The following is a 25,540-nucleotide window of genomic DNA, read 5'->3' on the forward strand; positions in this document are numbered from 1 at the left end:
TACAGACACTGTTGAAAAGTGGAGGGCTAGAAACTTTGAGATCTCTGTGGGCTGTGTAAACCATCCTTACAGTAAATTTCCAATGAAGAGTGCCAAGTAATACTACCCTCATTTGCAAGATTATTTCTTAATGTGGTTAGATAAATTCTCAATATAACTAATTATCAGAGAAGAGCATTTAAATACGTGCAAGATGTTATTGTCATTTCTCCTTCCTAAGAAGTATTTCTGATTTTAGAAAAGTCCTGTGAGCTTATACTTGTTCTATATACCAAATATTTGATTCAGGTTTAAATTTAAAGATGATCAGTTATACTTGATTGGAACAGAAGTACAAGCTTTTAAACTTAATCCAGATTTAGGCAGGTAGAAATTAGTGAACAATAATGTTTTATCTAATATAAGGATTATATATATATATGTATGTGTGTATATATATATGTATATTCACACACACATACATATATATTTGAATCAATTTGAATGCATATGTCACTAAATATGATCATTAGTAATTTTCATAAGATAAAAAGATAATAGTTTATTTAGAAAGCTCAAATATTAATAAGATTCACTTTTTTAAAACCCACAAAATACCCTAATTAGAGGATGGATTTTAAGTGGAAAACACTAAGTAAAATTCAGTTCTCAATTTAATGGCTTACATTAAAAAACACTAACTTAATTGCATGCCTTTCACTTAGTAAGGGGGAGTTCCTGGTACCTATTGCAATTTGAACTTTAAGTGCTATTTTCCCTATAGATACTAACTCAGAGGAGAACAACTCTTCTTCTGTGTCTCCTAAACACACTAAATTGCTTTTATACTTTCCTTGGTTGTAAGCTGTGCCTTTGTCATTTGCATGGCATTACCAATCAATGAGTTTCCTACATTCTTCTCTCTCTCTCTTCTTTCTTGAAAGGATGACCTATCTGATATTTCTTGAAACATATCCAAAGATAAAAAATATATAGAATTACAGAACAATTCTTCTCTTAAAGGATGGATGGATGGATGGATAGATAGATAGATAGACAGATAGATAGATAGATAGACAGATAGACTGAAACACTTGAAGTCTCTTCTGTGCTCGCATTACCCTCGTTTCACTGAGACTACCACTACCATAAATTTAGTGGTGAGTATTCACATGCATGTTTTTAAACATTTACTACATATGGAAACACATATATATAGTAAATATATGGAAACATAAATACATAGTAAATGTTTTTGTATGTTCTCATAACTTTTTATAATTGGTATATCATATGTTTAAGCTTAAACACATAATTTCCCAATTGCCCCAAGTTGTTATAGTTCCAGTAGGCCAGTGCTAGAAAATAGATGTCAAATAAAACCAACAAACATAAAAGAAAAGAAACAAACATTGTGGCCATTGACTCTTCTGAGTACTTTTAACTGATCTTATTTTTAAAACATGTGTTAAAAATTATTCGTAAAAAATGATTTGCAAGCATTTTTCTAAGCTAATTGTTTTAGTTAATATTTGGGTATAAAAAACTCAGCTACTGCTACAAAAAAAAAAAATACCGGTTAATAAATTTAAATAAAAAACAATTTCTCTACTGCTAAGAAGGAAATAAAAGTAATTAATTGGTGTCTGTATGCATTCGAATAATAAATGCAGGCAATATTTATTTTGAGATTTTGAACATCTAATAGGATCCCTTACATATAAAAGTTGAAATATTATTTCTCCTAGGATTCTGTTTAAGGCAGTAGTTGAAACGGATATTTTAAGCTCAACAGCAAGAAAAAATAAGCTCATTTTGATAAATAACATACGACCATATGAGATTTTAAAATGTACTCGTGATAGTCAGGCACTGTGGCTCTTATAAATGCCAGTGCTTTCAGAGGTGGAGGCAGGTGGATCACCTGAGGTCAGGAGTTTGAGACCAGCCTGGGCAACGTGGTGAAATGCTGTGTCTACTAAAAATACAAACATTAGCCGGACCTGATGGCACATGCCTGTAATCACAACTACTCTGGAGGCTGAGGCACAAGAATTGCTTGTACCCAGAGGCAGAGGCTGCGGTGAGCCGAGATCGCACCACTGCACTCCAGCCTGGGCAACACAGTGGGACTCTGACTCAAACAAAAAAATTAAAATAAAAATAAAAGTACTAGGGGTAAATACCAAGACTAGATGGTGCATGTCATTTTAAAATACAAGAATTTCATGTCTTTAATCCTCACTAAGTTTAATGTTTTTATCTAACTGAAATAATTGTCTGTGACAGCAGTCTCCAAACTTGTTTTTAGATGTAGACACTCATTTCAAGAACTTGGGACCCAATATATAAAACAGATCACAGAACAACTGTCCAGATATAACCACATGTTGGGGCCAAGAGCGCTGCTCACCTTGCATCCCCATACCGCCCACCAGTGCTGTCCCCAAGGGACCACCACAGAATTTCTAGCACTCCACCAGGCAAAATTTGAAAGCAATGGCTTTCACGTTGTTTCATATCCTTCTCGTGCCCATCTCATGTCCTTCACCTTGCCTTCCACCTCAGCCGCTGATATGGCAGTCAGTTTTGCCCAAACATAACTGAGTAACACTTCATCTTGGCTGCATCAAAATCCCTTACTTTCTGCCCTAGGGCTTTTCTATTGGAGTAATTAGCCTCCATAGGAATCAGCCTGGCACTCAAAAGGCACTATGTGGAAGTTCAGGGAAGTTCTCTTGACCGGGAAATGGAAGCCTGTGGACAAATACTGCCCTTGCTCCCCTCTCTCCTCAGGTGTACCATTCTGAGGTGCCCACTTCAAGGCATGTCAGAAGGCCCTGCCCACGTTGTGACCATCTCAAGAACATGCCTTGTTTTCCTCTTCCCTGGTTTCCTCTTCAAGTTTCCCACTGCTTGCCAAGCAACCACTTTTCAAAGTGGTTCACCTTCACACAAGGTCGTATCTCACACTCTGCTGAATATTCTTCCTGTTATGTTATAATTGGTGACTATATGTTAGCACAGTAAAATCTGGTTAATAAATAGAGCCCTTAGAGACCTATCAATAAAGGTTTTTTCTTAACTATCAAAAACTCATAAGAAAAATTCTAATAGGCAGCCCCAGTCAGAACTACCAAGAGAGTTCAGAAGCTAAGCTTTTCCTTCCATTTTTGTTCCTGCCTTGGGATTTAGGAAAGGCTTTTTCGGGTAAGTTTGGCTGAATGGAGAGAGAGTGGGCACAAGTCATGTCCAGTGCCCAGTTTACTTCTTCTTGAGCTCAGGGTGATAGAAGCAGAATTGCCTGTGCCATGTAAAGGAAATAAAGCCTCCTGTGCCTTCTGGCGAACTATGTGAGGGTATAAAGAAACAAACAAACAAAAAAACCACTCCCTTTTCCATTAATTTTATGTTATATAGTAACATTAAGAGTATCTTGTGGTTAATTGAGCTCAAGAAAATTTCAGTCTTCAAAAGTGAGCCAAAGCATCAAATGCAAGAAACGTCATATACAAGAAGCATCATATACTGAGCTTGCCAAGCAACTCCTTTCTTTATCCAACTTTTCTTGCCTCGGGTAACTTTTTTTTCTTTCCCATCAATTTCTCAGATATAAATTTAGAAAGGAAGAACAGCAAGGAAGAAACCTTGCTCTGGCTCAGGACCCCACGTGTCAGTTGTGACTTAACTCCAAAGCACTGTGTGCCTCACTCTCCGTATCTGTAAAAATGTGCGAATCGGACTTAAAAAATCTTAAACTCTTTCCAGTACTAAAATGTCCTATGGCAACTTCAATCACCATTAAGCGCATGTTTTTCCCAGCGATACAATCTCGAGGAAAAGAGTAATCATACACAAAACTGAACAATCATGGTTGCCATTCCGAATACCACAGCCCTTTGGATTCTATATAAGCTCAAACAGGTTCTGTCAAAGGGAGAAAGAGCGAGTGCGCACTGAACTGCCAGGTGTGGTGTTTATGATTAGGACAATAAGTGAAACAGAAAGTTACAGTCAAGCCTTTATTCACATGCTTCAAGAGTACAGGCAAGTGGTTAAATGGGAAAAGGTGCAACCCCACAATGTTTCATTCCTCCCACCCCCACCCCACAGAAGCCACTAGGTGAGCATAACATGTTTGAGCAGAAATACAGGAAGGAGAGGGGAAAGTTATCTTCTTACTGCACAAGGAGCCCCAAGCAAAATGTCCTACTGTTTTGTGCACCCAAGGGCCTGGGTGAGAGATGGGGAAAGACAAGGAATGAAAAACAGTTGAGTCAGAGTATGTGCTGCTTCCTTAAGGGTTACGAATGCGTAATGCCTAAGAGTGTGATTGGCAAAGATGGGGTGTGGGCAAAATTCTTTCTCACACTCTCTTTCTCTCTCATTCTCTATATAGGAGATGGTTTTAATATCTGCCTTCAGATATTAGTCATATCCTAGATGTTGTATTCCAAGTCTGATGCAGAGGTTCCACCAAATCTAATCAAGTGAACTTTCGTAAACCAATGGATAAGGCTTTCCCATAAGATGAACTGTGTGATGGGTTTAAACGAGAGAGAGATCATTCTGTTCTGGATATAAGTTTCTGTCCAGCCAAAATGTTGTTAAGTACAATTTTTGTTTGTTTGGTTTTTGCTTGTTTTAAATAATATGTTAGCTTATGCACTGTGTATAAGTAGGTGTCTTTGTGTATTCAGGCTGCTATAACAAAGTACCATAGTCTGGGTGGCTTACAAACTACAGAAATTTACGCTTACAGTGCTGAAGGCTTGAGAAGTTCATGATGAAAGCACCAGCAGATTCTGCTTTTGCTGAGGGCCCTCTTGCATAGACAGCTATCTTCTCCCCATGTCTTCACAAGGCAAAGAGGCAAGGGAGCTCTCCAGGGCCTCTTTCATAAGGGCATTCATTGTATTCATAATGGCTCTGCTCTCATGACTTAATCACCTCCCAAAGGCCCCACCTCCAAATACTATCACACTGGGGAATAGGTTTCAACATATAAATTTGAGGGGAACACATTCAGTTTCAGTAGGTGTCCCAAGTGATTCAAATATTAACCACTCATATTCACTAAAAACCATTAGTGTGATTTAAATTAATGTTTAAGTAAATTAGGCCAACCTGATCTCTTCACTGTCTTCTGATATGCTTTATATTTATCTCTTCTATACTGTTTTCTTTATTTTTCTTTCTCTCTGTTTACCCGTAACATATATCTCATTCTTTTCCTATCAAAATGTTTCTTGTTCTTCAAGTATCAGCTTAAATCCATCCTTTCTTACAGTCTCTCCAAAGTACTCCTACAACAAATTTCCCTGCAATATAACCCAAAATACATGCAACCATTGTTTTAAAAAATTATGCATTTTCTCACGGTCTTATAAAATGTCACTTGATAAAATTTAAAGACTTGAACTACATCTATCTCTCTGTGTTTACGTAAGAAATCCAGCATTCAAAGTTGACCAACACAACTGTATATCTTCAAAATACTGTACAATTCTAAGCTTTTAGCAATTCAGATGTACCTCAAATTAAGTATAAAATCTAATTTAAATAATTTTCTCAATTCACTTTGTTCATGCACATTTAGTTTTTATCACTTGAGTCATGAAAAGTGATCTGTACCGTAGATACATATTAGCAAATCATAAATTCATATACAAACACATACATGTCTATATATGCATGTATTCCTGAGTTTACAAACTTTAAAAAGGGAATATATGGTTACTCTTATAATAAAAATGCAGAAAGTAAAATTTGAAGAAGTAAAAAAATAAAAAGTTAATATAGTCAATCCCCATTATTCATGATAGTTATGTTCCATAAAGTCATTATGACTACAGAATTTGTAAATACTAAAGCTTTGCTTCTAGGGGATATATAGGGCTAGTTTCATGTGAGCCTACGATTACAAAATTTTCATCAGCTAATGCATACATAACCTTGTTTTATGTGTGTTTCTGTCTAAAGACGCTTTATTTGATACATAGCTGATTCACTAACGTTGAACTCATGGTCAACAGCACTATAAATCATGCCTGAACAAAGCTTTTCTAATACAAGTACTTTCCTCACAAGCTACACCACAGTCTTCTTGGCTTAGGGACACTAAGTAGAACTTCCACACTGTGTTTGAGACCATTTTAAACAGTGAAGCCACCACCATCACCAACAACAAAAAAACACAGAAATGTGAAAAATGTGGCATTAAATAGATTGTGAAAAGGACACTTGTTTGTAGTACAAGCTGAAATAAGACAGCAGAGCATTGCCTTGTTTGGCCTTACCTGGGAACTTGCACAGAGAACAACTCAAATTTTTTGCTGCTCTACACATGTCCACATAGGTCCTCAAATGACTGCAAAAGTCAAGTATTATTTTGAGGATAAGTATTAATAGATTCTAGTTAACAGGCCAATTTTCAAATACAGAATCCTCAAATAATGAGAATCAAATATATATAAATTGTTCCTCAAGGAGATATTTTTAAAACATTAGTAAAGAAGAAAATCAGGAAGCTATGTTCCATATTAAATATGGTAACAAATTCATGACGTGATGACAAGTTGTATGTTTTATTATAATCAGGTAGAATCATTTGAAAACAAAATGGATTCCTGTATAACTCACTCATCAGTCACCAGATACCTAACCACATCACATGAATTAAAAATATATATAGCGCATTGATTGATTTGCATATTTTGAACCATCTTTGCATCCCAGGAATAAATCCCACTTGGTTACGAGGAGTGATTTTTCTAATGTATTATTGAATTCTGTTTGCTAGTATTATGTTGAAGATTTTTGCATTACTATTCATCAGAGATATTAGCCTGTATTTTTCTTTCTTTGATATGTCTTTGGTTTTGGCATCAGGGCAATACTGGCCTCATAGAATGAGTTTGGAAGTATTCCTTCCTCCTCTATTCCTTAGAATAGTTTGAATAAGAATGGTATTAGTTCTTCTTCGAATGTTTGGTAGAATTCAGCAGTGTAGCCATCATCTCCTGGGCTTTTCTTTACTGGAAGACTTTTTATTATGGCTTAGATCTCAGTACTTATTATTGATCTGTTCAGCTTTTGATTTTCTTCCTGGTTCAATTTTGGTAGGTTGTATGTATATACGCAAAACAAAGGAAATTCGTGTATCAAAGAGATATCTGCACTTCTATATTTGTTGCAGCAGCATTGTTTACAATAGCTAAGATTTGGAAGCAATCTAAGTGTCCATCAACAGATTAATGGATAAAGAAAATGTGGTACATAAACACAATGGTATACTATTCAGCCATTAAAAAGAATGAGATCCACTCATTTGCAACAACATGATGAAACTGGAGATTATGCTGTTAAGTGAAATACGCCAGGCACAGAAAGACAAACTTTGCATGTTCTTACTTATTTGTGTTATCTAAAAATCAAATCAATTGAATTCATAAACTTAGAGAGTAGAAGGATGGTGACCAGAGGCTGGAAAGGGTATTGGGGGCTGATGGGGGTGGGAGGAGGTGAGGATGGCTAATGGGTACAAAGAAATTAGAAAGAATAAATAAGACCTACTATCTGAAAGCATGAAAGAGTAACTATAATCAATAATAAGCTAATTGCACATTTTAAAATAACATAAAGAATGTAATTGGATTGTTTGTCACTCAAAGGATAACTGATTGAGGGAGTGGATACCTCATTCCTCATGAATGTTTATTTCACATTGTCTGCATGTATCAAAACATTCCATGTACCCCGTAAATATATACACCTACTACATAGCCACAAAAAAATACAAATAATTTTACAATTAAAATATATATTAGCATGTTTTATTTTGCATACTGAAATAACATTTTCAAAACTAAATTGATTCCTGTATATTTCTAAAATAGAAATTTAGGTAAAATTGTGATTATGTAATATAAGTATGTGAATGTCGAAATTATCCTTACAATGTAAGATTTCATTTGTCTGAAGTCTTATGCTTTTATTTTCAGTAAAGCTCTAAAACATGGAAAGGAAACTTCTACTTAATAAGTAATAACCACGCTATAGCTATAAAATCACAACAATTACTTGATATTTACAATTAACAAACTTTGGGAAAAAAATTTTAAGCCACAAAATCCTTACTCTAATTTTTGATAAACAACTAAAAAGGGCTCTGCCTACAACTGAATGACTCTAGGACTGTGAATTAGTCTGCTCCCTCCAAACCGAGAAGTGAAAACACACAAGTAAACTAGACATTCCATCTGGAAAATAAAATCCCATTTTATACCAAAGTAGTTTTATTAGCCAAAGTGAAATTTGGATCTAAATGATTCTGAGGTGAGACTCTCATCTCATTTTACTATATTAAGATGCACATAAGATCCATTCATTGCATGAAGAGTGATAACTTTGCTCAGTCTTTCCTATAAGAGTTACAAAACATTTATGCAGCCAACAAGCATATGAGAAAAAGTTCAACATCACTGATCATTAGAGAAATGCAAATCAAAACTACAATGAGAGACCATCTCATGCCAGTCAGAATGGCGATTATTAAAACGTCAAGAAACAATAGATGCTGGTGAGGCTGTGGAGAAAGAGGAGTGCTTTTACACTGTTATTGGGAATGCAAATTAGTTCAACCATTGTGGAAGACAATGTGGCAATTCCTCAAGGATCTAGAACCAGAAATATCAATTGACCCAGCAATTCATTACTGGGTATATACCCGAAGGAATATAAATCATTCTACTATAAAGACTCATGCACATGTATGTTTATTGTAGCACTATTTACAACATCTAAGACATGGAACCAATTCAAATGCCCATCAATGATAGGTTGGATAAAGAAAATGTGTTACCCGCATGTTCTCACTCATAGGTGGGAACTGAACAATGAGATCACTTGGACTCGGGAAGGGGAACATCACACACCAGGGCCTATCACGGGGAGGGGGGAGGGGGGAGGGATTGCATTGGGAGTTATACCTGATATAAATGATGAATTGATGGGTGCTGACGAGTTGATGGGTGCAGCACACCAACATGGCACAAGTATACATATGTAACAAACCTGCACGTTATGCACATGTACCCTAGAACTTAAAGTATAATAATAATAAAAAAAAAGAAAATGTGTTACATATACACCATGGAATACTATACAGTCATAAAAAAGAATAAGATCATGTCTTTTGCAGGGACATGGATGAAACTGGAAGCCATCATCCTCAGCAAGCTAACACAGGAACAAAAAACCACACACTGCCTGTTGTCACTCATAAATGGGAGCTGAACAATGAGAACACATGGACACAGGGAGAGGAACAACACACACTGGGGCCTGTCGGGGGCTGGGGGGCAAGGGAACAAGGAGCATTAGGACAAATAGCTAATGCATGAGGGGCTTAAAACCTAGATGACGGATTGATAGGTGAAGCAAACCACCATGGCACATGTATACCTGTGTAAGAAACCTGCACATTCTGCACATGTATCTTGGAACTTAAAGTAAAATAAAATAAAATAAAATAAAATAGAAAGTAAATATTTCAGGTTTTTACAATCAAATAATCTCTGTCATAACTACTTAGTTCTGCTATTGCAGCCTAGAGGAAGCCATAGACAACACACAGACAAATGGATATGACTGCATTTCAATAAAACTTGATATGGACACTGACATTTGAATTTCCATATAATTTTCACATGCCTCAAAACATTATTTTTCTTTTGATTTCTTTCAACCATTTAAAAATGTAAAATTGTTTTCAGCTGGAAGACCACAGAAAGAAGTCATAGGCTGGGTTTTGCCCACAAGCTGTCATTTGCCAAACTCTGATACAGAACATCTTAAATAAAATTTTATTCTTGCAGTGGTCATGAATTGGAACACATCATCATCTTTAGAAAATTTGATTACATACTGTTTGGGGAAGGCAAAACATTTTGTTAAAATAACCTAGTACTTAGTAGGTGTATATATTTATGGGGTATGTATAAACCCACAAAAATTAAAAATTAACAAAAACCCTAGACCAACTCACAGTATTTCTCAACATCAGAAAATAGCAACACAAATATGAAGTTAGCCCAAACCACAACAGTTGCCATAGATTGCTATGACAGAGCACATTGCTCTTCCGGAACTGAGGTTGAAGTTGTGCTATAATAATCATCACACAAAATTATCTCTATTTCACCCCAGGCCCCCGTCTCTAACCCTCAACTATTTATTTCGCTCAGACAATCAGCAAGGTTCATTACCACCCTTAGCCAGTGATTAAGGAGTAAGTGCTTAGAAAATAGCATTTCTGAAGAATTTCTCTCTATTGGATATGCTTTGTGGTTATCTTAAATAAGTGCAATTTGCTAGGCTTGTCACAGTATTTTCGTCTTCAATCTTTTGGAAGTTTTCAGGAAAAAAGGAAACTGTCATCTGCAAATTCATATTAACTTCTTGGCAAATATAAAATCTGTCCTCCAAGATACCTATGCCTGCACTCCTGCCGCCCTGCACCCACTGCATGTGACCAGATAGTGAGTGGCAGCTTCAAACTCTCTTTATGCCATTTCAAACGTAAAAGCTCATTGCTTGGATCTTTTCTCTTTTCCATCTGACTTACACGTTGCTCATTTTAAAAAATGTTTTCTACGCTCTCAAAAGTTGCTTTGGAAAATGCTATTACTTATTCTTTGGAACTCAGACTGTCTAGCTGGGTTAAAAGGAGTACTAGGATAGGCCAAGTTATTCTAAGGATGTTTGTAATCTCTGCTTCTTGTCTACAGTTTTGTTCAATGATTTCCTTAAGAGTCAATTGAAATCTCCTCCCTGCCTGACTCTACGTCTTTAACTTTGTCCCCATTCATCCATATCTAAGTGACTGCTCCTTTGATCTGCCATGCTCAGAGGAAACTTTCTCACATGTACAGGAATTCTTTAGATTAGCCAGATGACCATCAGGAAAAAGTTTGCAAGAAGAGTTAAGTTAAAGGAGAGTTTAAACTGAGTAAGTTAAAGGAGAGTTTAAACTGGGTGAGTTTAAACAGAGTCCCCTGCAAAATTTTATAATTCCCAGACTCTCATAAGTGAGAAATGGACCTAAATTCTAGCAAGGAACCCAGACAGGATAAAATGAATAATAACTGAGTCTCCTTCCAATTAGTTCATGGAACACCAGAGCCATTATATAAATCCCCACAATACGCTGAGACATGTAGAAGAAGAGTACTTTCAGATCATCTAGTCCAGTGACTCTGAATCCTGGCAGTACCCTAGAATTACCCAGAAAGCTTTAAAAAAAAAAAAAAAAAAAAAAAGGAAACCCACCTATGGTTAATTGAATAGAATCTCCAGGGGCAGCTCCTGGGCATAAGTAAATGTAAAAGTTCCCCTGGTGACTCTACCATGCAGCCAAGATGAAGAAGGATAGGTCTGATTCAACCTATTCATTTTATGGATGAGAAAACTGAGTCCTGTTTGTGAAAAATATTTAACAAATTCTGTCTATATATTTTACTTCTCTGAACTTTAAGGGGTTATTTATAGAACAAGTAGTAAATTAAATTACCTTCCAGAAAAGTGAAAGCTCAGGATTTTTTGAAAATTTATCTAAATTTGACCAATCACCTCTCTTCAGAGTAGGCATAGTGGAGTAGATAGAGTAGTAAACATGTAATGAAAGACATGTTTAGACAAATGCTTGAGGGGATGCATGCCCCATTACTATGCATTGCATGCCTGTAGCAAACATCTCATATACTTGATAAATATACACAACTAATACCTACTAGGTACCCACAAAAATCTAAATAAAAAAAAACTTGAAAAGCAGACATGTTTAGATTTCTGCCCCTTACTAGTGACTACACTAGACACCTAACCTATTTCAATCTCATTACTTAACCCTTAATAAAGGAAAAATAGCCATATTCAACCTCACATGGGTTTTAGGTCCAAATAGATAAGCTTTTGATAATAAAAATATGGGAAAATATGTGGTAAACTCTAAAGTGTTCTGTAAAGCTTGGCTGGGCACGGTGGCTCATGCCTGTAATCCCAGCACTTTGGGAGGCTGTGGTGGGCAGATCACTTGATGTCAGGCGTTCAAGATCCACCTGGCCAACGTGGTGAAACCTTGTCTCTACTAAAAATACAAAAATGAGCTGGGCGACATGGCTTGTGCCTGTAATCCCAGCTACTCAGGAGGCTGAGGCAGGAGAATAGCTTGAATATGAGAGGTGAAGGTTGCAGTAAGCCAAGATGGCGCCACTGCACTCCAGTCTGGGTGACAGAGTGAGACATCGTCTCAAAAATAAATGAATAAATAAATAAATACTAAAGAGTTTTATTTGTTCCTAATTCTCTTCCCTCCTACTGGACTCACACCATCAGTTTGCAAGCTATCAACACTCACCCAGGGCTTTTGCCTTTTGCCTTTCCCTAGGTCAGATACATTATCTATTACAATACTTCTGATTACAGTTTATCTTTCTAGACTCCTAAGTTCTGCAGAGGAGAAGCTAGGCTTTGCATGAGTATCACTGTTTCTTGACATTCCTCTCTTCATTCCCATCAACTCCTTCTACATGCACTGGGTTGTTTCAAAACCATCTTGTCAGGGACATGATGATGTGAAGAGAATTCTAAGACAGGTAATGGCAACTGATTTGGTTCCCTATTGATAAGTCTTTTTATATTGTCTAATAAAGTCAGTGGGGGGAGAATATGCGAACCAGTGATTTTTCGAACAAAATAGCATTTTATTACTTAAATCTTGGTGTGAAAGAATCTCAAGCAGGATCTAAGTCTAAATGCTAATTGCGTGTGACAAAACTCCTTTGTCTCCAGCAGCACTGTTCATTTGAATAAGAAGAAATAACTCACAACAATGACTTTCTCTGAACACTAGCTTTGAGAATTTAGGCATTTCTAATTTCATCCCTGTGAAGAGTCATCCTGACCCCTGTTGTGTCTGATTCTCTAATCACACAGTAAAAGTGGACAAATGATGGAGCTCTTTTCCTTTTATTTTTTTTTTTAGATGGAGTCTCACTCTGTCGCCAGGCTGGAGTGCAGTGGTGCGATCTCAGCTCACTGCAACCTCCACCTCCTGGGTTCAAGTGATTCTTCTGCTTCAGCCTCCCAAGTAGCTGGGACTACAGGTCCTTGCCACCACACCCAGCTAATTTTTGTATTTTTAGTAGAGATGGGGTTTCACCATGTTGACCAGGATAGTCTTGATCTCTTGACCTCATGATCCGCCCGCCTCGGCCTCCCAAAGTGCTGGAATTACAGGCGTGACCCACCACGCCCAGCATGATGGAGCTCTTTTCTGCATGAAGGATGCCTTAATGACAGTTCCTTGGGCCTACGTGTCTATTTCTAATGCCTTCATGATGGATTTTTCCAAGACTTGCAATGCAATGTCTGTCAACTTCCTAACTCAGGAAAGTAAACTCTATAAATAAAGCAAGCACAGGATGCAGCAGAGAATAATAACCTTGAATCTCATGGTGCCCTTGAGAACTAAGACTCTTCCAAGTACAGAAGCAGTGGGAACAAGGAGATCAAAGGAAGGGAAGGCCTCTTTGTTTCTGAGCATTTTTTCATTGAAATGCTGGGTTCGGTGCCAGTGAGAGGTTGAGCTTTTTCTGGAGGAGTATAAAATGTTAATTGAAAAACGTTGCCAGCAGTATAACCTGAACATCAGAGCCTCATTGTGCCTGCCAAGAAGAACAAGGGAAATTATTATCAACATTATAATTTCATTCTTACTCAGCCTCCATCAGCTCTGGAAAGAAAACCACATGGGCTGAATAAAATTAAATATGAGCATGTTCAAGATCCAAGGCCACTGAAATTGGTAGTCCTATTAAAGCAGATAGCATTAATTGAAATCCTTCAAATAGTCTTTCCTTCTGATGACAAAAGGAAGCTTTTTCAAGTTCCTTATAAAATATATAAAACACATATCTAAGGACTAAAGATATTCCTTAAAATTGTATAGAACTTTACATTTTTCCCTATATTGAACAGTTTGAGTCTCATAAAATTTTTGTGAGTCTAAACAGAGAAGAAATTGAACAGATTCATTTTAAAGAAATAAGCAGACTAATTTTAAAGAAGAAACATGAACTACATTTCTTGAGCACTATGTACAAGCACTCTCTTAGAAGTTTCAGATATCAGTGAGCAAAATAGACACAGTCCGACTTTTTCCCAAAGCCCAAAGATACAGTCTAGTGGAAAAGAAAATTAAACAATTTTACCAGTTAATAAATGCCAAGAATAAGACTATAAAAACTCACCTTATGTTCTTTCCATCACACTATCAGAAAAACACTCTTCTCAAGGTTTATTACAATCAATTACTGTGGCTCATCTTATTCCATCACCAAACCCATCAATGTGATATCTTCTTAATTTAAGTCTTTATTCCATTTCTCAAATTTTGTTAAAAATATTATTTATGTCTCAGAGGCAAGATAGTAGTGAGTGGAAAAGGCCTTGGTTCATTTTCATAAAAGAATGAAAGAAAGTGCTATTGACCATAATTTATAAGTATTTTCTCAAAGTAGATATTGCAAAAATTTTACAAATAGTAAGGATATCAGCTCAGAAGAGCAGAGTCCTGTATGAGTGGAATTCATAGGAAGAAAATCTCAGGAATCATTCCTTTCAGACATTTGTTACTCTGTCGTTGTATTGGAACGATGACCGGTCTGCTTATGAATACCCTATCAAGCGAAGACAGGCAGGAGAAGAATCAAGCTGGAAGTCAAACCTGAAACTTTCACATTTTAAAAAGTTTTGTATCAGTTTTGTGGAATTTAAGATGTGACTATCAAAAGAGAAATTGACACTATCTTTTAGAAAAGGGCCACTATTCTGAACAAAGAAGAAATTGTCTGCATATAAACAAATACATCACATTTCCACAAAAGACTTTGGTACATTAGTCAATGCCAAAAAGCATAACTTAAAACACATAAACCACACCAGTGATCATTTCCACAGGAGTATTATTTTCTCAGCAATTTCGAAACTCAAAATAACAGCATATGAATGAAGGAATTAACATGCTTTCTACACACCCTTGCTTTTATACATCTTTTAAAAAATATTTTACATAAAGATATGTGTCTTCTACTATATCAAAAAAATTCCAACAGTAGTAAAAAGATGAAAAATGATGTTTGGTATAGCTGTCATGTTTTTATTCACACAGTTGTTTGAAGTTAAGTTGATATTAAAGCAGAATATATTGGGTCAACATTCTAGTTGAAATAGATAAAGTTATAAAATTTAGCAGACCAAAACATTTTTGGAACGATAATTGGTCAAAGAAGCCCTTTGAAAACAGTTGTGTTTTCAGAACATCAATTATCTTTAGCACACATGAGAAACGTCTAGAAGCAATGTTAGTACAATCAAAACAAAAAGTAACACTGCAGTAAATATGAATGCTTAACCTGGGCCCATATTCTAAGGACAAATAAACATGAACATAGTAGAATATTGGTCCCTAGCAATGTGCCTTGGAGAATAAATTAGCACCCATTAAATTTGAAACTCACAGAAAGCATTATCATCATCACCATCTTCATTGTCATCATCACCATCTTCATTGTCATCATCACCATCTTCATTATCATCATCATCACTGACTTTTACTGAAAGTAACTACAGTTCAGATTCCATACTAACAATCCTTCAATACACCACATTAAAAAAAAATTTCATCTGTACACCAACCATTAAGGAAGGTATTAATATTTTCCAACTATTACAGATGGGAAAAATAGAATTTAAGCAATTTGTGTAGTAAGCCCAAATTTGTCCAACTAGTAAATGATGGAAGTAAGATTTGAACTGAGAGCTACATTACCCTGAAACTTAAGTGCTTAAAAATTGTTTTATTCAATTGCGTCAAGGAGATATTCTCAAACCAGTTATCGAGGGTCCATTTGGATGGCTGACAGGTATATTAAGGTAGCTTTTACATCTTACTTGCCAGAATGTTGCCTAATTGGCAACCTATTTTCCTTATTGATAGGCTCTTCCTCATGGAAATCGGAATGAAGGAAATGAGATGCCTGTCTCCTTGCAAGTCAAACCCTGGAACTTTTCCTTCATATTAGGCTGTGACATCTTGAATTGACCTTTTGTCTCTAGAATAACTGGATCTAGGTCTCTAATTGAGTCAGTGTTTTAGCCTGGAAAAATAGGACCCATCAATTATTAGTGGAACTTCTATTTTACAAAACCTCGATTGTGATCTAAAGGTGCTGTCATAATTTACCCTCGACAGCATCATTACTCAGTGTGTGACTAGTGAGTGCTAATAATTCCTATCGGCAAACTGGTCAATAGACAGCCACTCTGCCAGGCTCAGTGCTGAAAGCTGGAGATCTAGTCAGGCTTCCTGGCTGTATTATTCAGTCAAGCACTGGGACATTTGCATATTTCCATTTACATTCATGATCCTTTGGTACACTTTTTTTTTTTTATGAAATTTCCAGTTTTGGGAATGCAAGCTTCTTGAGGACAGACTTTGTCTGGTATTTTTGTTGTTGTTTGTTTGCCTGTTTTAATTCTTATATCTCAGAACCTAACAAAGTAACAAATACTCAAGTGATGTATAGTAGCTGAAATGTTCCACTACACTGAATTGATTATAATGTTATGTTAATGCTACATTTATTTCAGCCCTTTGTGTCTCAGTGATCCATTTCTAAATTTTAAAGTAACTTTTAGATCATTGTTCCACTGAGAGCTAATGTTTGAAAGAAACTTGAAATTCCCAAGATTAAAATTATGGTAAAAGAGCTATTTTTTTAATTTTGATACAAAGATATTTTCCAAGGTTATTTTCTACATTCGAGTTCAGAAGAGAACCTAAGCCCATGAAGTGTTTACCTTTTCCTTTTCCCAATTTATTGTCACAAGGAATCCGAATGGGAGAGGGGTTTTAACAAGATAATAGTAACTGAGAAAAATTGAATCTAGAAGAGGAATTAAATCTGAAAAAATCTAAGAAGAATCAATCTGGAATAAAAGGTTCAACTTTACTCAAGGATTTTTTTTGAAGCAGCACTAATTAAATTCAAGAAAAGCATCCTGCTCCATATCCTTGTATCCCTACCCTAGCGAACAAAACACCAGATGGACAGGCTGAAGGCAGATTCGCTGGAATTACTGCCAAATGCAAGTAACCAGGCATGTCGGTGGTACTCCAGCGAGCCTGAATAAATAGACCAAAAGGACCAAAAGGACCCAGAAAAGTAATGGAAACTCCCCCTTTTTACTCATGACTCTTATCTGTAACTCTTTCTTTGCTTCTCAAATGGTTAATAGGGTCACTTACAAAAAGTATGGAAACCTAGTCCATTCAACTCCCATGCCAAATTCTTCCCATAGACTATTCCAGTCCATTCCATATTCTTTGTCTTAGAAACATATTGGAAAAGAATAAGGTATCTGGGGAGACTTCCAGTAAATGAGATTTTACTTATTGTATCAATATGATGGTCTGAAAACTGACAAATACTGAGAGAAGAATTCTTAGTTGTAGGAATTTTTCCCCCAAAATATCAGTGGATTTCTGCCTCCCTGAGAGAAGAAGATGAGGTGGCAATAGCCATAGTAACAGGAGAACAATAGGGGTAGAATGCTTCCCTAGAAAATGGGAAGAAAGAAGTCACAAGACAATGTGACATTAAGAAATCCAGATTCATCTTAGAGATGTATCACACAAGGAGGTTGTACTAGGTGACACAAGAAAATTTCTAGCCTCTACTCTGCACCAATTATTTCACAAATATTTAAAAATGCGAAGTTTATGTCAAGAAAAGAAATTCTTACTTCACGGAGCAGAAAATACACTGGTAATAAAATATTGACAAATATCTCACTCTCAGTAAAATGGGTAGTAAAATTTGTGAATTTAAACATATTTGACAGTGGTGTATATTTACTTCTAGAAAGTAGATACATAGCAGGCTAATTGGAGAATACTAGATTTATATTTGTTTCTGGAAAACTTTGGGGCCCACCCTAAATTAATGGCTTTCTGCCACCATCAGGGACAAAATCCTTGGCAAAATGGGCCAGGAACATGACCCCAATAAGTGAATTTAATATTCTCATTGACACTCTCCATCTAGTAAAACAAATTTTGAAAAATTGCAACATTCCTGTCACCTACATGAGGATTAGGTACGCTTCTCAACACTGCCATGTTACCCGCACTGTGCTGTAACATCTAACATACCATTTAGAAATCACTTCGTTCTGGTTTGTCACCAGACTTAGGAGAGATATGTCTCACTGTAGAACCAGTGCCTATCATGTGCTTGACAAAAATAAAAATAAGAAAGGCGTTATATGGAATACTATGCAGCCATTAAAAAAATGAAATGATGTCTTTTGCAGCAAGCCGGATGCAGCTGGAGGCTGTTCTCCTGAGGCAATGCATGCAGGAACAGAAAATCAAATACCACATGTTCTCACTTATAAGTGAGAGCTAAACATTGAGTACACATGGACAAAGAGGGGAACAACAGACACCGGGGCTTACTTGAAGGTGGGAGGTGGGAGGAGGGTAAGGATCAAAAAACGTTTATCAGGCACAATGCTCACTACCTGAGTAACAAAATCATTTGAACATCAAACCTCAGTGACATGCAATTTACCTATGTAACAAACCTGCACACGTACTACCTAAAACAAAAATAATAGTTGGGAAAAAAAAAAAAGGTGTTAAAGAAATGTATGTTGGCTCAGTGTTGACACTAAGAAGATTTTATGGTGAACAAAAGTAATTATGAAAATATAATGTATTCTATGAAAATTAAAAACATGCCCATAATTCTTAAGATGCTTTAATACATAAAGCTCAATAACATTTTTGTCTTTAGCTAGGAGAAGTGTGAAATGTATAACTTTGATCACAAAGTTGGAGTATTAAATATAACAAAATGTTCCCAGAGTTTGGCTGTACTTGTTAAGTTTAGAGTGATTTGTACTTTAGTTTCTATATAGTTCAATGTTCTTCAGATTTTTAAATAGGAATGTCCAATAGTATGATAAGGAAAAATATAATTAATCGTATGAAAACAAGTGAAAAGGGAGAAAATTTCAGAAGTAGTAGATGATCCTGAAAAGTAATAAAGTATTGCATTAGAGAGCTTTTATACTAAAATATAAATCAATGTTTGGAGTTTTCCTATTAAAAAAACAGTTACGTAATTTGTGGCTGAAAATGTTGTTAGTGCCAAATGAGTCTATTCCAAGTCGGAAGACAACTCTAGATTGATTTAATAACCCTTATTACACTATAAAACTAAAATTTCAGGCTTTAAAAACTAATGGGACTTACTTGCTTTGCCAAATTACTGGTTTATTCATGAATCATATTTTCTCCTCACAAATGCTATTGAGTTCTCCACAGGGAAAGGAAAATACCTTCCAGAAAAACTATCTGACTGAAAACAAATCTCAGTAAGCTTCTTTCTGTTTCCTAGAAAAATGTCAATCAGCATGATTGTTAAATTATAAATAATTGTGTAATTCTTGGATGGAAAACAGTCATCATAAATACATAATTTTATATAAATCAAGATCTACAGGAACTAATTGCATTACCTTTATTTTTCCATCAATTGGTCCTAAAATATTTTGGAAACCTCATGTTGCAGGAATTCATTAAATGCCAAAATATTCAGACATCAGCAGGTACTATGACACACTAAAATGGATAAACAGGAATGCTCATCAACAGTTTGGACAAATAGAATTTGAAATTAAGTCTTTATAGACCTTAATTAAATCTCCCTTTTGGAAAACTTAGGAGCAATGAGAACATCCTTATTTCAATTTCAGCTTCCTAAGCAGTATCCTGACATATAATTCTTTCTAATCTGCTGTACTATTATTAAACATTCCAAGTGATTAAATCTCCAGAAAACACACACACACAACTACAACTAAAACAAATCTTAACTACCCAGATTTTTTGCTTGCATAGCAACAAATATCCAGCATAATGCTAACAATGTTAAACATTTTTGTCTTTGACAATTGTTCTAAACTTCAGTACTCTTCTCTTTAAAAATAGGTACAATAATCATAGTTGTCTTCATTACTACTAGAATTTTTGTGAACATCAGTTTGCACAAAGCCCTGTAAATAGTTAGTAAACCTTACTGTACTTTATAATTATTTATTATACAGATGGTTTATATCTCATGGTGCAGATATGGTAGCAGTGCGATGTAGTAGTAAAGAGTGTTAACTTTATTTTAAAGACAGGTAGGAATTTAAATTCTGCCTCTGCCTTTGTCATTCTTTCGTAATCCTAATTCATATTTTTATTGATTCATGCAACATAAAATTTCCATTTTAATCACTTGTAAATATAAAATTCAGTGGTCTGAAGCATATCCATATCATTGTGCAATCATTAGTATCAGCTATCTCTAGAACTCAATTCATCTTGCAAAACTGAAACTCTATACTCATTAAACAATTATATCCATTCATTCTTTCCTCCTCCCAAACTCTGGTAATCACCATCCTACTTTCTGTTTCTATGATTTCGACTAATCTAGTTAACTAATATAAGTAGAATCATATAATATTTATCTTTTATAAATACTTTATTTCATTTAGCATAATGTCCTCAAAGTTGATCCATGTTGTAGTATATGTTAACATTTTCTTCCTTTTGAAGGATTAATAACATTTCATTGTAAGTATAAACCACATTTGGTTTATTTATTCATCTGTTGAGTGGTTGCATCTAACCTTTAGTAATTCTGAATAATTCTGATGCGAAAATGGGTAAATAAATATCTCGTGGAGACCATGTTTTCAATTTCTTTGGGTATTTGGATCATATGGTAATTCTGTTTTTAATTTTTTGAAAAACTGTTATACTGTTTCCCACATTGATATGTCATTTTACATTCCCACCAACAGTCCACAAGGGTCGTATACTTTTTTCATATCCCCACCAACACTTGTTATTTTCTGCTTTATTTGATAGTGATATTCCTAATGAGTGTGAGGTGATATCTCATTGTGGTTTAATTTGCATTTTCCTAATGAAGAGTGATATTTCGATCTTTTCATATGCTTATTACCTATCCAAAAATCTTTTTTGGAGAAAAGTCTGAATAGACTCTTGAATAAGTCCTTTGTCTATTTTTTAAATTGGGTTGTTTGTTTTCTGTTGTTGAGTTTTGGGAGTTATATGTTTTGAATATTAATCCCTTCTCAGATATATGTTTTCCAAATATATTTCCCATTCTGTAGGTTGCCTTTTTACTACATGGAAAGTGTCCTTTGATTGACAAAAGTTTTCAATTTTTATGATATCCAGTGTGTCCATGTTTGCTTTTGTTGCCTGTGCCTTTAGTATCATATCCAAGAAATCTTTGTCAAATCTAATGTTGTGAAGATTTTGCCCTATTTTTTCTCTTAAGGGTTGTATAATTTTAGTTTTTATATTTAGCTCTTTGGTCCATCTTGAGCTAACTTCTATACGTCAGGTTAGGCAAGGCTCCAACGTTATTCTTTTGCATGTGAATGTCTAATTTTCCCAACACCATTTATTGAAAGGACTGTTCTTTCTCCATTGAAAGGTCTTGGAACTTTTGTTGAAAATCATTTGGGCATGTAGGCAAGGGTTTATTTCTGGGATCTCTACTCTATTCCATTGGTCAATATGTCTGGCTTTAAACAAGTACCATGCCATTTTGATTACTATTACTTTAAAGTAAGTTTTGAATTCAGGAAGTGTGAGTTCTCTGTCTTTGTCCTTCTTTCTCAAGATTATTTTGGCTATACTGTGTAACATAAGATTCCATATGAATTTCAGGATGAATTTGTCTACTTCTGCAAAAACTTCATTGAGATTTTGATAAAGATTGCATTTAATCTGAAGATCACATTGTATGACATTTTAGCAGTATTGCATTTCCAATCCATGAACATGGGATCCCTTTCCATTTATTTATGTATTCTTTAATTTTCTTCTTCTTCTTCTTCTTCTTCTTTTTTTTTTTTTTTTTTTTTTTTTTTTGACAGAGTCTCTCTTTGTCACCATACTGGAGTGCAGTGGCATGATCTCGGCTCACTGCAGCATCCACCTCCCTTGTTTAAGTGATTCTCCTGCCTCAGCCTCTGGAGTAATTGGAACTACAGGTGCACACCACCACACCCAGCTAATTTTTGTATTTTTAGTAGAGTCGGGGTTTTACCATGTTGGCCAGGATGGTCTCCATCTCTTGACCTTGTGACCCACCCACCTCGGCCTCCCAAAGTGCTGGGATTACAGGCATGAGCCACAATTTCCTTTAGCAATGTTTTGTAGATTTTATACAAGTCTTTCACCTCCTTGGTTAATTCCAAAGTGTTTTATTACATTTGATGCTATCATAAATAAAACTATTTTTCTAACTTTCTTTTCAGATTGTTCATTGAGAAAGTATAGAAATGCAACTGATTGCCATACTGTTTTCCATAATGGTTGAACTAGTTTACAATCCCACCAACAGTGTAAAAGTGTTCCTATTTCTCCACATCCTCTCCAACAACTGTTGTTTCCTGATTTTTTAATGATTGCCATTCTAACTGGTGTGAGATGGTATCTCATTGTGGTTTTGATTTGCATTTCTCTGATGGCCAGTGATGATGAGCATTTTTGCATGTGTCTGTTGGCTGTATGAATGTCTTCTTTTGAGAAATGTCTGTTCATATCCTTTGCCCACTTTTTGATGGGGTTGTTTGTTTTTTTCTTGTATATTTGTTTGAGTTCTTTGTAGATTCTGGATATTAGCCCTTTGTCAGATGAGTAGGTTGCAAAAATTTTCTCCCATTCTGTAGATTGCCTGTTCACTCTGGTGGTAGTTTCTTTTGCTGTGCAGAAGCTCTTTAGTTTAATTAGATCCCATTTGTCAATTTTGGCTTTTGCTGCTGTTGCTTTTGGTGTTTTAGACATGAAGTCCTTGCCCATGCCTATGTCCTGAATGGTACTACCTAGGTTTTCTTCTAGGGTTTTTATGGTATTAGGTCTAACATTTAAGTCTCTAATCCATCTTGAATTAATCTTCGTATAAGGAGTAAGGAAAGGATCCAGTTTCAGCTTTCTACTTATGGCTAGCCAATTTTCCCAGCACCATTTATTAAATAGGGAATCCTTTCCCCATTTCTTGTTTCTCTCAGGTTTGTGAAAGATCAGATGGCTGTAGATGTGTGGTATTATTTCTGAGGACTCTGTTCTGTTCCATTGGTCTATATCTCTGTTTTGGTACCAGTACCATGCTGTTTTGGTTACTGTAGCCTTGTAGTATAGTTTGAAGTCAGGTAGCGTGATGCCTCCAGCTTTGTCCTTTTGACTTAGGATTGTCTTGGCAATGCGGGCTCTTTTTTGGTTCCATATGAACTTTAAAGCAGTTTTTTCCAATTCTGTGAAGAAACTCATTGGCAATTCCTCAAGGATCTAGAACTAGATGTACCATATGACCCAGCCATCCCACTACTGGGTATATACCCAAAGGATTATAAATTATTCTACTACAAAGACACATGCACACGTATGTTTATTGCGGCACTATTCACAATAGCAAAGACTTGGAATCAACCCAAATGTCCATCAGTGACAGACTGGATTAAGAAAATGTGGCACATATACACCATGGAATACTATGCAGCCATAAAAAAGGATGATTTTGCGTCCTTTGTAGGGACGTGGATGCAGCTGGAAACCATCATTCTTAGCAAACTATCACAAGAAGAGAAAACCAAACACCGCATGTTCTCACTCATAGGTGGGAACTGAACAATTACATCACTTGGACTCGGGAAGGAGAACATCACACATTGGGGCCTATCATGGGGAGGGGGGAGGGGGGAAGAATTGCATTGGGGAGTTATACATGATATAAATGATGACTTGATGGGTGCTGACGAGTTGATGGGTGCAGCACACCAACATGGCACAAGTATACATATGTAACAAACCTACACGTTATGCACATGTACCCTAGAACTTAAAGTATAATAAAAAAAAAAAGACACTCAATAGATCAAAAGTATAATAATAAGTAAACGTTGCACACAAAATGCTGAAAACAATTTTAACATTGCCTATGTCTGTGATAAGCAATGATGTTTATGATGTTATTTTGTGTTGCAATTTTAAAGTAAAAAGAATGCTGATGTTGGCGATTGGTAGCCCTGGTCTCAAACCCCAGCTCTGCTGCTTACCAGTGGTGTAATCTTGGTCAAGAACCTGAGTCTCCACACTAAACTCTGACTTCACATTGTCCCTATTGAGTACTGTTTATAATCCTATGATAAAGTTAATCATCATTTGAAAAAAAAAAAAAAGAAATGCAACTGATTTCTATATGTTGACTTTGTATTCAGTGACTTCACTGAATTCATTATTAGTTCTAACAAGTTTTTCTGTGTGTGGAATCTTTAGTATTTTCTACTTGTAAGATTATGTCATCTGCAAACATATATCATTTTACTTCTTTTTTAATTATTTTTTCAAATTTATTTCTCTTACCTATTTTCTCTGGCTAGAATTCTCATGCTACATAGAACAGAAGTGGGGAAAGCAGCCATCATTGTCTTGTTCCTGATATTAGAGAAAAAGCTTTCAGCCTTTCAACATTGAGTATGATCTTTGCTGTGGAATTTTCATATACAGCTTTTAATATGATACAGTTGATTCTTTCTATTTCTATTGAGTATTTTATCATGAAAGGGTGTTGAGTTTTAACAAATACTTTTTCTGAATTAAATGAGGTTACCATGTGGGTTTTTTTCTTCATTCTGTTAATCTGGGATGTTACATTGATTGATATTCATATGTTGAACCATCCTTTCATTCCAGAAATAAATCCCAGTTGATTATAATATATAATCCTCGCAATATGCTGCAAAGTTTAGTTTGACAATATTTTGCTGAGGATTTTTGCCTTGATTTTTATAAGGGACATTGGTTTGTTGTTTTCTTTTCTTGTGGTGTCATTTTCTGTCTTTGATGTTAGGGTAATGCTGGCCTTATAGATTTAATTAGGAAGTGCTCTCTCCTATTCATTATATGGAAAATTTTTGAGGACGATTGGTATTTGATCTTTTTTAAGTGTTTCGTACAATTCACGAATGAAGCCATCAGGACCAGGGCTTTCGTTTATTGGGAGATGTTTTTATCACTGGCTCAATCTCCTATTATTGATAGTTTCTGTTACTTTGTACTTTAGTCTTGAAAGGTGTTATGAATTGAATTATACACTCTCCCACTCCCCCAAAAAAATCATACGTTGAAACGCTAACTCTGATGTGACTGTAATTGGAGGTAAGGCCTTTAGAAGATGATTAAAGTTAAATGAGATTACAATGATGGGGTACTAATGAGGTTAGTGGATTAGTGGAATTAGTAGCCTTGTAAGAATTAGAGAGAGAGAGAGAGAGAAAGAGAGAGAGAGAGAGAGAGAGAGAGAGAGAGAGAGAGAGGACCTCCTTTGAGCAAAGAGGAAAG

General features: G+C 35.6%; 1 protein-coding gene across 9 annotated transcripts in view; it reads left to right on the plus strand.

Annotated features, from left to right (window-relative positions):
- The window catches only part of OPRM1 (opioid receptor mu 1), a 127,030-nt gene that overhangs the window by 34,827 nt on the left and 66,663 nt on the right, over window positions 1–25,540 (plus strand). Inside the window, exon 2 of one of the 9 annotated variants that reach the window (XM_010357562.2) lies at window positions 3,590–3,709. The exons of the other annotated variants lie outside the window; for them this stretch is intronic. Coding sequence (XP_010355864.1) covers window positions 3,590–3,662 — 73 coding nt within the window. The 3' untranslated portion in view covers window positions 3,663–3,709. The remainder of the gene's footprint in view (window positions 1–3,589; window positions 3,710–25,540) is intronic. 9 annotated transcript variants of the gene reach the window in all.

This window comes from Rhinopithecus roxellana, chromosome 4 (assembly GCF_007565055.1).
Source record: "Rhinopithecus roxellana isolate Shanxi Qingling chromosome 4, ASM756505v1, whole genome shotgun sequence".
Classification (NCBI taxonomy): Eukaryota; Metazoa; Chordata; class Mammalia; order Primates; family Cercopithecidae; genus Rhinopithecus; species Rhinopithecus roxellana.